This window comes from Quercus robur, chromosome 5, assembly GCF_932294415.1.
Source record: "Quercus robur chromosome 5, dhQueRobu3.1, whole genome shotgun sequence".
Classification (NCBI taxonomy): Eukaryota; Viridiplantae; Streptophyta; class Magnoliopsida; order Fagales; family Fagaceae; genus Quercus; species Quercus robur.
This window is the reverse complement of record NC_065538.1, coordinates 17,902,716-17,916,688: the sequence shown is the minus strand read 5'-3', so window position 1 is coordinate 17,916,688 and position 13,973 is coordinate 17,902,716. Positions and strand designations below refer to the sequence as shown.

Sequence of the window (13,973 nt, the reverse complement as noted above, 5' to 3'; positions counted from 1 at the left end):
CAAAGCACCGATCTGAGCGAGGAGCTTGAGGCATTTGGGTTTGGGTTTAAGCAAAATCAAGAGATCAAGAGAATGAGTCAATCAGAGAAAGAAAAAAAAGCACCACAACTAGTTGTGGTGGTGACGGTGGCGATGAGCAAGGAGGTAGAGCTCAAAACTTTTGGCCATAAATGTGTTTTGGAAGAGAGAGATCTCTGTTTTTTGGAAGAGAGAGAAAGGAAGCTTTAAGTTTTGGAAGAGAGAGGAAGCTTGGAGAATGTACTAGAAGGGTTGGGGGAACCAGTTTTTGATAAGGAAGTTTTGGGTTGAAGCTTTTTCTAGGTTTGTGTTCATGTGATTGAATATTTTGGTTTTGTGTTCTTTCTTGGTCATGTTTAAGACGAGACCAGATTTGAATTAATGTGTATTTTAGGTTCTAATTTTGTTTTCTTCATATTTTATTTTGTTAAAATAGATAAATTAATTTTCAAAATCAAAAGTTGATGTGGATGCTTATGTGTCTTTTTTAATCATTATTTTTATTCTGACATGGCATTTTTAATATTATTTTGTTAGCCACATTAACATTTAATGTGCCAACAGTGCACTCCGTTTGTCACATCAGCAATTTCTATTAAGTGAGTAATGGTAAGGACTAATATGGAACGCGTTAATTAATTTAGGGCTAAAAGTGGTGAAATGAAAATGTAGGGACCAAAATGAAAAAAATGCAAAATATAGGGACTAAAAGTGCATTTATACTTAGTTTTTTATTACCAGATCAAGACACCAATTAGTTTTTGAAGTAGGCGGAGATTAAACTCCAGATCTCTTATTTAACCACCAGATATTTTACCAGTTGAATTAACTGAAACCCACTAAAAATTTAAGTTTTTTAAAACCTCACTTTTTAAATATATAATATTTGTATTATATTTCCATTTTTTTTAAGTAATTAAGTTGTGTCAAAAGGATACCAAACTTAATGGTCGATATCTTTTCTTGCCTTAACATTTTATTGGGTGCTCTACTTCTCATTGCATTGTCCCAAACTTTGTTGGCAAAAGGGTGACAATTTTTTTTTTTTTTTTTTTTAAGTAATTAAGTTGTGTCAAAAGGCTACCAAACTTAATGGTTGATATCTTTTCTTGCCCCAACATTTTATTGGGTGCTCTACTTCTCATTGCATTGTCCTGAACTTTGTTGGCAAAAGGGTGACAAATTGGCTTTTCAACTTTTCAAGGGTTTTTTTTCCTTGACCAATAGGATCTAATCATTTTTTATTTTATATGGTTGGTATTTTATTGAAAATGTTAAAGTTATCATTAATTTCATTATAAAAAAACATACAAATTGACATGATAAATCAATGTGATTGGCTCCATGTCAATAAAATAATGAATATTATTCTTAAAAAAATGAATATAAGTTTTGTAGGGGCACGATTTTGGGGCTCAGGCCCAACAGGCGGGTGATTCTGGCCCAAAAGTCCCTCAACAATGAATTTGTAGAGAGTAGGTTAAAGAACTAGGTCTTTGACAGAGGAAACGCAGTTACGACCAAGCCATGCAACCAGTTGGACGTAAGGATATTCCTTCAAACTATTGGAGTAATGGTCCCTGGGGCTGTTTCTTATACTTCTATCTCCTTTCTCTTTCTCTATCTTTTTCTTCCTTCTGCTTGCGATCCCCTTTCCATGGGGATCTCCTTCTCTTATATAGCATCCTTCCTAAGATCATGTCCCTACACTTGTCAACCACCTGACCCTCCACTTGAGTGCCTGTCCCATAGGTCATCCTTCATTTTTTCTGTGAGTTGCACTGGCCAAGATGATTCTGCGTTCCTGTCCCTTCCACATTAATGCGGCTGGAAAAGTAGTTCCTTGGCATTTAATGCGGCAGTTGTGGTTGCCCCCCTTCCTGAACGTCACGCACTGTTCCTTCGTATTGGGTGACCTCTCGCCAGGTATGGAGTGCGAATTGGACACTTAATTGGCGAGTCCGAGGAGGTACTCCTCCTCGGACGCCCCTAAACAGGCCCGGCCCATCATGGTTGGGATGGGATATCCTACGCCCATGCCTTTTCTTCTTATCGTGGCTGGGCTTGGTACATGAACTACGGCCCAACATCAACTGACAGATTTTACCCCCCACAAGTTTAGTTATTTTTATTTCACATTTAAAATTTGACACATTAATTTATAAGATTAATATATAAAATTTAAAATAACTCTAGTATTTCTCATCAAATCACCTATATCCTGGTCTTTCACAAAGTATGTAGTTTTGCTCTCACATGTCATTGTGGTGGAACTAAGAAGTTTCTCTGTGCTCAGAAGTTGGATTTCTCTCGAATTTCTCTTGCACAGTAGAATTAGGTGTCCCTTCTTCGAAGGTGCTTTAGTATCCTTGGAGTACACTGTTATTCCTCGGCTTGTTTGGTTATTTTTGGGGATTTGGGAAACAGTTTGAAGGAGTGTGAGGATGGATGACTTGGCTCAATCGTGGAATCGACCTACTCTTTCAGATAGATAAGGGCCATGTTGTTGTTTGCTTGATGATGATAGAGCTGTTGATTTTTCCATTGCTACAAAGTTTTTAACTAAGTGAGCCATCAATATGGAGGTTATAGCCAAGACTTTTACCCCGCTATGGAGAGCTAGAAATGGCTTCAAGATTCAGAATTTTGGAGACCAAAAAATTCTTTTCACCTTTGACAATAGGGAGGATGTGGATTGGATCTTGGGAGGCGAACCATGGAGTTTTGACAAACACTTGGTGGTAATGAGTCGATATGAGAATGAGTCTCCGTTGCAAGATATAAAATTTGATAGGACAACGCTATGGGTTCAGGTTCATGGAATTCCGATTAAATACATGATAATTGAGGCGGCGAAGAAAATTTGTAGTGTCGTGGGGGAGGTCTTCACGCCAACTGATCCAAAACTCTATGATGGTGATCACTTCATATGTGTTCAGGTATCCATTGATTTGTCCTTGCCTCTGCGCCGTGGAAGATTAATCTCTGTAGGGGAAGGAAAGCACGTGTGGATCTCTTTTAAGTATGAGCGGTTGCCAAATCTGTGTTACTGGTGTGGTCAGCTTACTCACAATGACAAAGATTGTGAGCTTTGGTTTGACAGCGAAGGCACACTTACACCATAACAATGTGAGTTTGGACCCAACTTGAGAGCACTCCCATTCGTTGCGGCAAGGAAGAGTGTGATCAAGGTCCCTGGGTTCTATGTTGCAAAGAAGAAGATAAGCTCAAACACCTCGGTAGACCGCAATCCATGCCGAAAATCTAATTTTGGGAAAGGAAAAGCACCAGAGCAGTCACAAAATGTAACGGCTAGCAGTGATGCCGAAAATATTTCCCCATTAATGCGTAATGATTTTGGTGGAGTAATTAGGGAGGAAACGGTATTCCTAAATCAATCAAATGCGATCATTATTGAGGAAATAAAGTCTCCTACTAAAACCAAAATTGAATTGAAAGTCAATAATGAAGAGATAAGTTTGGCTAAGGAGTTTGGTGTGGCTAAGTTTGTTGGAAATAGGAAGAAGGATTCGAGTTTAAAAGCCAAAGTTAATGAGGAAATAACAGTGGAATTAAACAAAATTAATGAGACTGTATTTGATTTGGAAATAACGGTGGAATTAAACAAAATTAATGAGACCGTATCTGATTTGGAAGCAAATAATGAGGAAGTTTGTTTGGCTAAGGAGTTTAGGGCGGCTACACTTCTGGGGGTGGCCAAGAGAGCAACAAAAAACCCTACCTCGTGATAATCTAAGTGATTTATCTCAACTTAAAAAATCACTTGACTTCCTAGAAGCTAAATCTCTCCATTCAGAACCTAATCATGTAGCTTCTACCTAGATATGCAGAGAAAGAAAAACAAAGGGCAACATGACAGGGACTTATCAACCTCCTGTAAAAAAGAGAGTTACAAGAATAGAGGTAGACCTACCTGCAGTGTCAGCAAAAAGATTCCAGGCTAACCCCAGGAACGAAAAATCACCTTCAGTAGTGGCGGGAGCTGTTGTTCAGCCTCGCCAATAGCAATGAGTTGTTTAGTGTGGAACTGTTGCAGGCTTGGGAACTTGCGTACAGGGAGGGAGCTCGTTGAAATCATATGGGCAAAAGATCCCGATGTGGTGTTTTTAGTTAAGACACTTACAGATGATGCAAGGCTAGAGTTTGTTCAAAGCAGGTGGGCTGATCATGGAATATGGAATTTCAGGTCTGAGGTGGAATTTATGGATGTCAAGGAGCTGTTGTCTTGGATGATTGTAGAAGGGAGGTCACTAAAATTATTTGCATACACAGCTTGGATGGTGTGGAATCAAAGAAATAAAACCCAATTGCACTTACAAGCTGTTTCGCTTCATCAAGTGGCAAAACGTGCAAAGGAAGTGTTGGCATAGTACCGATAGAATTTGCAGGTCCTAAATGTCTAGGTAATAACCAATGGCAGTGGAGAGACGAGGTGGGGATGCCCACCAGCTGGGTTGGTGAAAATAAATTTTGATGGTGCGGTTTTTGGTGCATCTAATATGTCCAGTATTAGAATGGTTATACGGGATAGAAATGGGACTGTTTTGGCTTCTTGCTCACAAAAAATCCCTCAAGCATACAAGACTGAAGAGATTGAGGCGCTGGTAGCCCTCAAGGCATTGTCTTTTGTGTTTGAGTTGGGATTTCGAAGTGTTATCCTTGAAGGTGATTTTCTTGGACTGATTCAAACTTTGAAGTCAGAGGAGTGTAGCTTATCACCAACGGGTTTACTAATTGAAGATGTGAAAGTGTTTGCTAACAATTTTGTAAGATTGTTGTATTCTCACATTAAGAGAAATTGCAATAGGATTGCTCATAGTCTGGCTAAAAATGCATTATGCATACCAGATTTTCAAGTATGGAAGCTGGGTTAGTGAAAATAAAATTTGATGGTGCGGTTTTTGGTGCATCTAATATGTCTGGTATTAGAGTGGTTATACGGGATAGTAATGGGGCTGTTTTGGCTTCTTGCTCACAAAAAATCCCTCAAGCATACAAGGTTGAAGAGATTGAGGAGCTGGCAGCCCTCAAGGCATTGTCTTTTGCATTGGAGTTGGGATTTCAAAGTGCTATCCTTGAAAGTGATTCTCTTGGACTGATTCAAGCTTTGAAGTCAGAGGAGTGTAGCTTATCACCAACGGGTTTACTGATTGAAGATGTAAAAGTGTTTGCTAACAAATTTGTAAGATTGTTGTATTCTCACATTAAGAGAAACGATAATAGGGTTGCTCATAGTCTAGCTAAAAATGCATTATGCATACCAGATTTTCAAGTATGGATGGAAGATATCCCATCACATTTTGTTTCGATTTTACAATTGGATATAGTCCATCAGTTTCCTTCTCTCCAAAAAAAAAAAAAAAAAAAACCCTATATCCTTACTCTTCATGGTAACAATAACTCTTTCCACACTTGCATGCTGCATCACCTATATGGCTATATCTCCCTTCGCCACTTGTTATGAGGGGAAAACAAAATCATTTTCTCAAAATTCATATAAAAATGAAAGTGATGCAGTAAATAATAATTATTACTTTAAGAGAATCCCACGTACAAAGGGATCCATTGTTTTAAGAAATGTTAAAACTTTTAGTTTCTCTACATTTTCTTTCTTGACGTGAACCAAGTCAATGGGAAACAACAAGGAAAATGAGGATTTTTCAAATTGATTTTCAGATTGCCCCATTAAAACAAAATTTTAGTATTGATAATTTGAAAAGTTAGTGTCAGTTTGGCAAATATTATTTTTGTTAACTTATTTTACTATTCAGCTTATTTTTGTTACTATTCATGAGTCTTACTACACTTTTTGGTACTGTTCATGGATTCTACGGTACTATTTCAGTTGACTTTTATCTTTATTTACGATACTTTTAGTAAAAAAATTTTAGTTTCAAAAAAATAAACAGATCTCAAACGAACCCTAATCAACTCAAGGAAAGTTGGAAAAGCTATTATCTATCAAATATTTAAATGCATATTTGGGTAGCTAACATAGTGTGCGTTTGGCTCCAAATTAAAAAGTCAGCTTATTTTATTATTCGAGAACTGTAGCAATAGGTTATGGTATGCTTTGCAAATATCTTAGTTTATGCAATGAAAAATATTTTATGGTTACTATTTAATTTTTTACTTGTGCAAGTTGAACTTTGTAGTATGCATGCGGACTTTAACTGTGGCAGCCAGATCAGTATCTATTAGTTCATTAATTGGAAACGAATTATCTAGTGGAAACTAGAAACTAGAAAGGGAAAGGTACATATTTATAGATCTCGTGTAATAAGGCATGCGATGTGATGTGTATCAGGTTCTCTGTTTCGCGTGAAACATGACCCAAGCATGATGCAAGATGCTTGAGAGGTTGCCACACACAGATGACGGAATCAGGATTTGAACAAAGGTGAAGCATGAACCAGAAAAATTTGACATGTTCTATTAAAAAAAAAATCATGATAGACAAAATAATTGCACTTTATTACTATAAATATTTAAGTCAAGAAGAAAATAATATGAACAAAAAAAGTTGAAAGTTACAATATGATATTCTAACATTTTCGAAGAAAAAGTATAAAAAAAGAAGACTTTGGATCTTCAGATTTTGGGTAATTGGAATTAATATGTTGATTTTATCACGTTGACCAACTCACCAATATGATAAACCCATACTTTTGGATACAACTGAAAATCACACTAATGAAGTTTTCAAAACTTTGTTTGAGGATTTTAAAAAATTGGAATATTAATATTAAGAGTTGACAATGCTACATCATCAATATTGGCTTCTAAAAGAATTTTGCAAATTGTAATTGACTTTTCCATAATTTATAAATTAATAAAAAAGTCATATAGATTATTGTCACCCCCTAAGGGAATATTTTTTTTCTATGAGATTTTTTTGGTTATGAATTATTGAATTATGATATTAGTGATTTGTGGATTTTTTGTTGTATTGTATTTGGACTATGGAGGGACCATGGGCCCAAAGAAAGGGTTAGGTGATCAGTTTCTTTTGGACTATTTGGACTAATCTAAAAATTTGAGGGGGGCCAACTATAAAACCAATATATTACTTAAATTTTTCAAAGAAATGGTTTTTTTTGGGGGGGGGGGGGGGGGGGGGGGAGTCCTTGCACACACAATTAAGAAAAACATAATGAAGTAAACATTAGCTCAAAATTTATGAGCATTGCGATTTACATGCCATGTTCCATAATAATTGTAGTACTATGTACTTCCATATTCCTAAAATTGACATTAGCACCCAAATACTTGGGTGGAGGATGGACCCAAGATTTCAAGTAAGGGGCCGAAGTATAAGAAAAAAAAAATGTTATATCTGCAACATTTTCATAACAAATTTTAAATGATTAGTTGTTACTATTTCTAATTTGAACTCACTACTAAAATTGCATTTTTACCTACCAAAAACAACCACTAACAACCTACCGCTTAATATTTGTTATGAAAAATATAGTGAAAATACTATGAACATATAGCATTTCTAAAAATATAAATATTAACAAATAAGCATCCATATGTTTTGGGCTGATGATTTACATGAGTTTGGGCTGGACTAGAATGGGTTGAGCTGATGATTTTTGAGGGGAGAGGGGCTAAGCTACATAGAAGAGGGGTCTAAATATAAAATTTTATTTTTTAACTGGAAATATACCTATTATATATATATATATATATATTTCATAAGCCCAGGGGCCTAGGCCCCTTTGGGCCCCCTCTTATGTCTACCTTTACTTGGGTTTTGGGGGGGGGGGGGGGGGGGGTTATTGGTCTGCGATGTGATGTAAACTTAGAGTTCTTAAGTTCAATCCACCATGCTATTGGCCAATTAGATTTTTAATGTGTCTCATGAACAAGGAGTGGAATAAAATGACGTTAGCTTTTCTTGATATAAAATTATTATTAAGAATTTACTTGATATTACTAATAGTTCTAACATTTTCTTGATATAAAAGGAGTGGAATAAAAGCTAATTGGCCATTTTCTTGATATAAAAATTAAAAATTTAATAGAATGGGAAAAAAATATAGAAGCATATTATTGTTACATTTCAAAAGTTATAAAAAAAAAAATATCTCAGTTTTTTTTTTTTTTTTTGGTAATAATTTATTTTCTACATACCAAATTTTGTATAAATATTCAAGTATGGAAAGTGTAGGGATGAAAGGCCTAGATAAAAGTATTGGGCCATGGGTCGTGCCCGAAAATGTCAAATAACCTAAGGACAGATAAATACTAGCGAATGCATACAAATTAATAGGCTGTGGAAGAAGTCTGGTCATAGGGAGCAGGAGATGTTGTCCGAGGAGAAATACCTCCTTAGCTAAGCAGAGTAGAGGTCAAAGGTCTGACCATCCATCAAGAATAGGGCAACATGCAATCATTCTTGGAAGGATAAACACTAGAGAGGGATGAGACGAAAGAGAGTTGGTAAATATTTGAGAAGAAAGCTGCTACCACCACATTGAATGCTCTGCATCTAACCCCTTGGCCGCATTAATGTGGAAGTGATACCTGAACAGTGACTTTCAGGTTTACAACTACCCCCAAAGATTTCAGGAAAGTGCTAATGAGACAAGTATCAAGGAGATTAGCAATCTGACCTACACGTGGAGGGCTGAAATGAAAGAAAGGAAGGAAATATAAAAGAGAAGAACCCCATTACGAAGGGATCAACAGAAATTCTAGGAAGAAATCACTGTATACTCAAGAACTGTAATTTTGTATAAGTTTAAGAAAAATATATAAGAACAAACCATCCTCGGACTTGATCGAGAAGAACCTTTCTTGCTCAGAACTATTTATTTTATTCTTTCCAGTAATAACTAACCTACTGTGATCACTATTCACCTAACTCATTGAAAGTTCATTTTCAAGCCCACTTTCTAACAGATCTATTGTTTTGGGCTCTTTTGGCCATTAACCATCCATTTGGGTTTTGGGAGCAAATCGTGTCCTTACAAAAAGTATAACATAAAAAACTCCATATATTATTTTCTTGTCAAACTCATTATGTTAAGCTCATAAAGGTTAGACCTTTTTGTAGTTGTATTTTGGTTAAATAATACATTATAAACCCGGTTTAAAACACTAATATTACTATTTTTGTGTGTATTCTAATAAGTATTATTGTTTACTAAAAAAAAAAAAATGTTCATAAATGTTCATGATATAGTTTTAAATAATTATAATTGGAATATTTTATGAGTTTATGTTAACCAAAACTATAGAAATTTATGTAAATGCACTTTGTAGTTATCTAACGACTAAAAATATTTCCATTCATAAATGGAATTTCGACCTTCAAAAAATAATTTTAAAATAAATATTATTCATTTAAAATAAATTCTTAATTGATAAACACAATATTATAAATATCTTGTGTGTGACTTGAAAAGTTAGACTTTTTTTTGCTGAAACTTGAAAAGTTTGACTTGCATGTTGGAGGACATGTATCCTAGACAGACTCTAGCTATCCACATTTTCTATACTTACGACATTTGTTTTCGAATTTTCTAGTCCTAGGATTAAAGGTGGCAATTAGTGGTTTTCAACAATTCAATACTTTTCATGATTTCACCCACAATCGAATCGACCTGTATCAGATCACCTCTCCACGGGTCTCACCCTTTTACCAAAGTCATGTATCTCTCGTGAATTGGCTCGAGTGTTTGACGTCTTGCTGCTTTTTATTAATTTGACGTAAAAATTTTCAATATATATATATATATATATATTATACATAAACGGTGAATTTTTTTTCCTTTTCTTTTTAATTTTTGGGATGATCCGTAAAATAATGGTAAGGAAATCATAGTTTATTATGTGATAAATTGATAAATCATGATTGGTGTAATCTCACTTTTATATAGATCAACTATTAACATGTATTTCATTATGAATCTGTGATACATATATACTTTCTAAGTAATTAATAAAAACGTTATGAAAAAAATTATTATTGAATTTATAGGACTCAACAATACATTTGAGGCAATGATTCTCGAGAACCAAAAAAAAAAATGTTGCAATAATCTTAGCGAAGTAAATGCACTTTTACTTTGAAGGACAAAATATAAAAGCCACACAATTAATCAAAGCACTAGACTCGTAAGTATATCATTAATTAGGAGAATCACTCATATATATATATATATATATATATATTTGTGGTTGCTCTTGCTGATATAAGAAAGAGAAATTAAAAATAAAATTATAATCTATATTTTGTTGTATTATTGTATATGAGTAATTTTAAGATTACAAATTATTTCACAATTTTTTTACTATAATTTTAATGTGACAGATTGTGAGTGGTTAACTATTACTTATATATGGATCTACATTTTTTTATTTACCAATCACATTTTACCACGTCACAATTGTGACAAAAAAATATAAAAGATTACGTGACCCTAAACTTTTTCTTATCGTGTATACATTGGCTCAAAAGCTCAACCAAAAGGTGGAATACCACGTCACAATTGTGACAAAAAAATATAAAAAATTATGCGATCCTGAACTTTTTCTTATTGCGTATACATTGGCTCAAAAGCTCAACCAAAAGGTGGAAATGAATGATGGAACCAAGTTGCTTGACAGGTACGACATCATTGAACGAATATTCCATAATTTAGCGAATAATTGCAACAATATATATATATATATATATACATGAAAAGAAGATCATAATTAAGCTATAATATTATGTTCTTCTCAACCCAAAAAAAAAAAAAACCTATAATATTATGCCTATATATACATCTTAACAATATATATATATATATATATATTAAAGCCTCACCTTCTTTGCTGTATGCTTAATGCCTGTCATCTTTGACCTAAACATAATTAAAAAAAAGGAAAGTATCACGTTCATGACGTTCCAATGAGACGGCTGACACGACCTCTTTCTTGGTTCTTTCCCTAGCTATAATGAAAGTAATCAAAGTATACCATTCATTCGTCAAAGGAAGGAATTGAACTATATGAAACCTAACTTCTATTTTTCTACTGATGCCATTTTTCTCAAAATTATAAATATCTTTTCAAGTGGTCAATAAAGGAGGAAATTAAAGTTTAAATCCATATGAAACACGATTTTTATTTTAAAATGTTGTCATTTTATTTCAATTGGTCAATAAAGGAGGAAATTAAAGTTTAAATCCATATGAAACCCGACTTTTATTTTAAAATGATGCAATTTTTTTTTTCAAAATAATAAATATACTTCAAGTGGACAATAAAGGAGGAAATGTTTACATTCATAATGTAGCTTACTTTTATCTCCAATTTTAGGTAATTTATACCATGCAGAATGCGACATTGCATTAATATGGAGTTATTACTAGTGTACTATCTTGAACCATTTTTCTTCAATATAGATGTTCATGGCAAAAAAAAAAAAAAAAAAAAAAAAAAAACCTACCCGCAGCTTTTATAGACGCATAACATATTGATTGTCCACACGTAAAATATTTCGTATTAATACGAATTTCAACTAAGTCTAACCTTGGAAACTTGCACTCTTCATACATGTTACCCAAAAATTATTATTCTAATCGATCAGCAAATTATGTTGAACATTGTGAGACAAACGTCATTGCTTGACTTTAGAGTGAACTTGGAACTTTTACTTCTATATATAACCTCTACCTCTATCATTTAAAAAAAAAAAACTAAAAAAACTATCATTTGTTAAAACTTAACATATATATATATATATATATATAAAAAAAAGGAAATGAGAAAATCAAATAGGCCAACCTTACCCTATTTCTGATTTCAAAATTTTAAACATTCAATCTCTTCCTCTCAATGGCAAAATTATTACTATAAAGGAAAAATATATATAACTTGTTTCTAATCAAACAAATGTGAGACAAAACATGGTTTTAAGTAAATAAACTAACTTTTTTTCCCCAAATAAGTCAGCTTATTTACTTAAATCGCTTTTGTCACACATTTAAGCAAATAAGCTATAAATAAATAAGCTAAACAAATGCTAAACTTTTACAATAGTATTTTTTGGGGGGTTGGGTGGGAGGAACACAAGACAAGACCCTTTTTTTTTTTTTTTTTTTTTTACATAAAACTCCTTTGAATTTTTGAGAGTAACACTTATCCTCGAAATTTTTTTAGTGTAATATAATTGTCCATATGATAATATTTTATATGAAAATTGTGCCATAAATATGAATATATGTCATCATATGATCAACTCATAATTTATTTTCATGAATGTTTAAAGTTTTACAAATAAAATAATACCACAGAGTTTAAGTATTGCACTCAAAATTTTAGAGAGTCCCATATTTAGATACATCACATAAGCTTTTATGTACTTTTATTGATATTTTATTTAATTTTTAGGAAAAAGAAGTTGATTTATAATATAGAAAATTAAATTTTTTACTTTAAAAAACTAATTATTTAAAGAGAAAATTCATACAACGAGTATAAATAATTCTTCTCTATCTTTCTCTATAATATATATATATATACACACACACATTTAGAATAGAAGATCTTGTTGCTATTGATTATATATAAACAAAAAATAATAATATTAAGATATTTTATTTAACGACAAGAGACTTTACTATGTGTTGATTGTCTTCTCATTTTTTTCTTTTTCCTTTGACATTAATCTAGGTTTCACCTTTATTTAATCCTTACATTTAATTATAGTTATCAAACCATTAACCTTTTCATGTGCACTCAGCCCAACTTTCTAAAGTGTTCTTTTGTTCTTTTCTTTCACCTATTGCCCCAACTTTCTAAAGGTTATTTTCTTTCACCTATTGCCGATTGTTTCAATTTATGACGTCTGTTCCTAATGATAGTTTTTTATCATCAAACTAAGACGCCAATCGGTTTTTGGTGTAGGCGGAGGTTGAACCCTAGATCTCTTATTCAACTATCAAAGAGTTTATTAATTGAGCTAACTGAAACTCACAACTTCCTTTGAGCTGTTTGGGTAAAAAAAGTATATAACTATATATTTACGTGTATTCCAATTTTAAGAGTTTTTAATTTTTAAAGTTATCAATTTACCTATATAGCCTTAGTTTTATTGTTCAGAGGCCTTTTAAATTTTTTTTTTTTTAAATTTAGTAAGAAACATTATATTTTAGTTTGAACAGGGAATATTTATATTTTAAGTATAAGATTTATCTTGTTTTTCTTTTAGTATGAAAAGTGTATTATATTTTTATGGAATTTGAATTAATTTTTTTTAACATTAATTTGTTTTTTTTTTAAAGAATTTGTTTTGTTGTTGAATTATTTTCGATTACATATTTAAAATATTTTTAGAGGACTAAAAAATAAACACTAAAGAATTCTATTTAATATATTTATATATATATATATATATATATATCTCTCTTTTATACTATATATAAGAGAATTTCTCTCTTTCAAATGGACTTTTATGTAGTTTAAAAATACCCTCATTAATGAATCGTAACTTCTTTTATAAATAATATCATAAATGTCAAATAACAAATTTCATTTTAAAATAAGAATATATATTTTTAAATTATAATAGATGCAAATTATTAATCTTTATCTAAAAAAATAGAAAAACCTCTGAGTATCTAAACTAAGTTAATATCTTTATTACCACCTTTGGAGAAAGAAAAAAAGAAAAAAAGAAAAAGAGGTTAAACTCCAACTCACCTACCTTAGAAAAATTATTGCATACAACGTATGTATTCTACTTCTCACACGATATGTGTTCAACATATGAACCTCCAAGGATGTAGAACTCAGGACAGATGAAAGAATATCTTGCATGAGATTCCTTCCCTTCCATTACATCCTTATTTGCATCCTCGTTCATGCATCTTCAATTGAAAATAATAATAATAATAAAACAAATAGCTGCAGCCACTAGTAAGTATGTACCAAAC

The 13,973-nt window shown here is 32.5% G+C and overlaps 1 protein-coding gene across 1 annotated transcript; it reads left to right on the top strand.

Annotated features, from left to right (window-relative positions):
* The first annotated feature begins 2,597 nt into the window (after positions 1 to 2,597).
* LOC126727927 (uncharacterized) lies at positions 2,598 to 3,767 on the top strand. Its single transcript, XM_050433823.1, has 2 exons — positions 2,598 to 3,112; positions 3,194 to 3,767. The coding sequence occupies exons 1-2, from the start codon at positions 2,598 to 2,600 to the stop codon at positions 3,765 to 3,767; spliced, it is 1,089 nt and encodes a 362-aa protein (XP_050289780.1).
* Positions 3,768 to 13,973: the final 10,206 nt, after the last annotated feature.

Excerpts from the sequence above, each read along its gene's own strand:
- LOC126727927 (XM_050433823.1), top strand. The coding sequence starts at position 2,598 with ATGGAGGTTATAGCCAAGACTTTTACCCCGCTATGGAGAGCTAGAAAT. Across the intron at positions 3,113-3,193 it reads GACAAAGATTGTGAGCTTTG|GAAGAGTGTGATCAAGGTCC; the intron begins GTTTGACAGCGA and ends CGTTGCGGCAAG.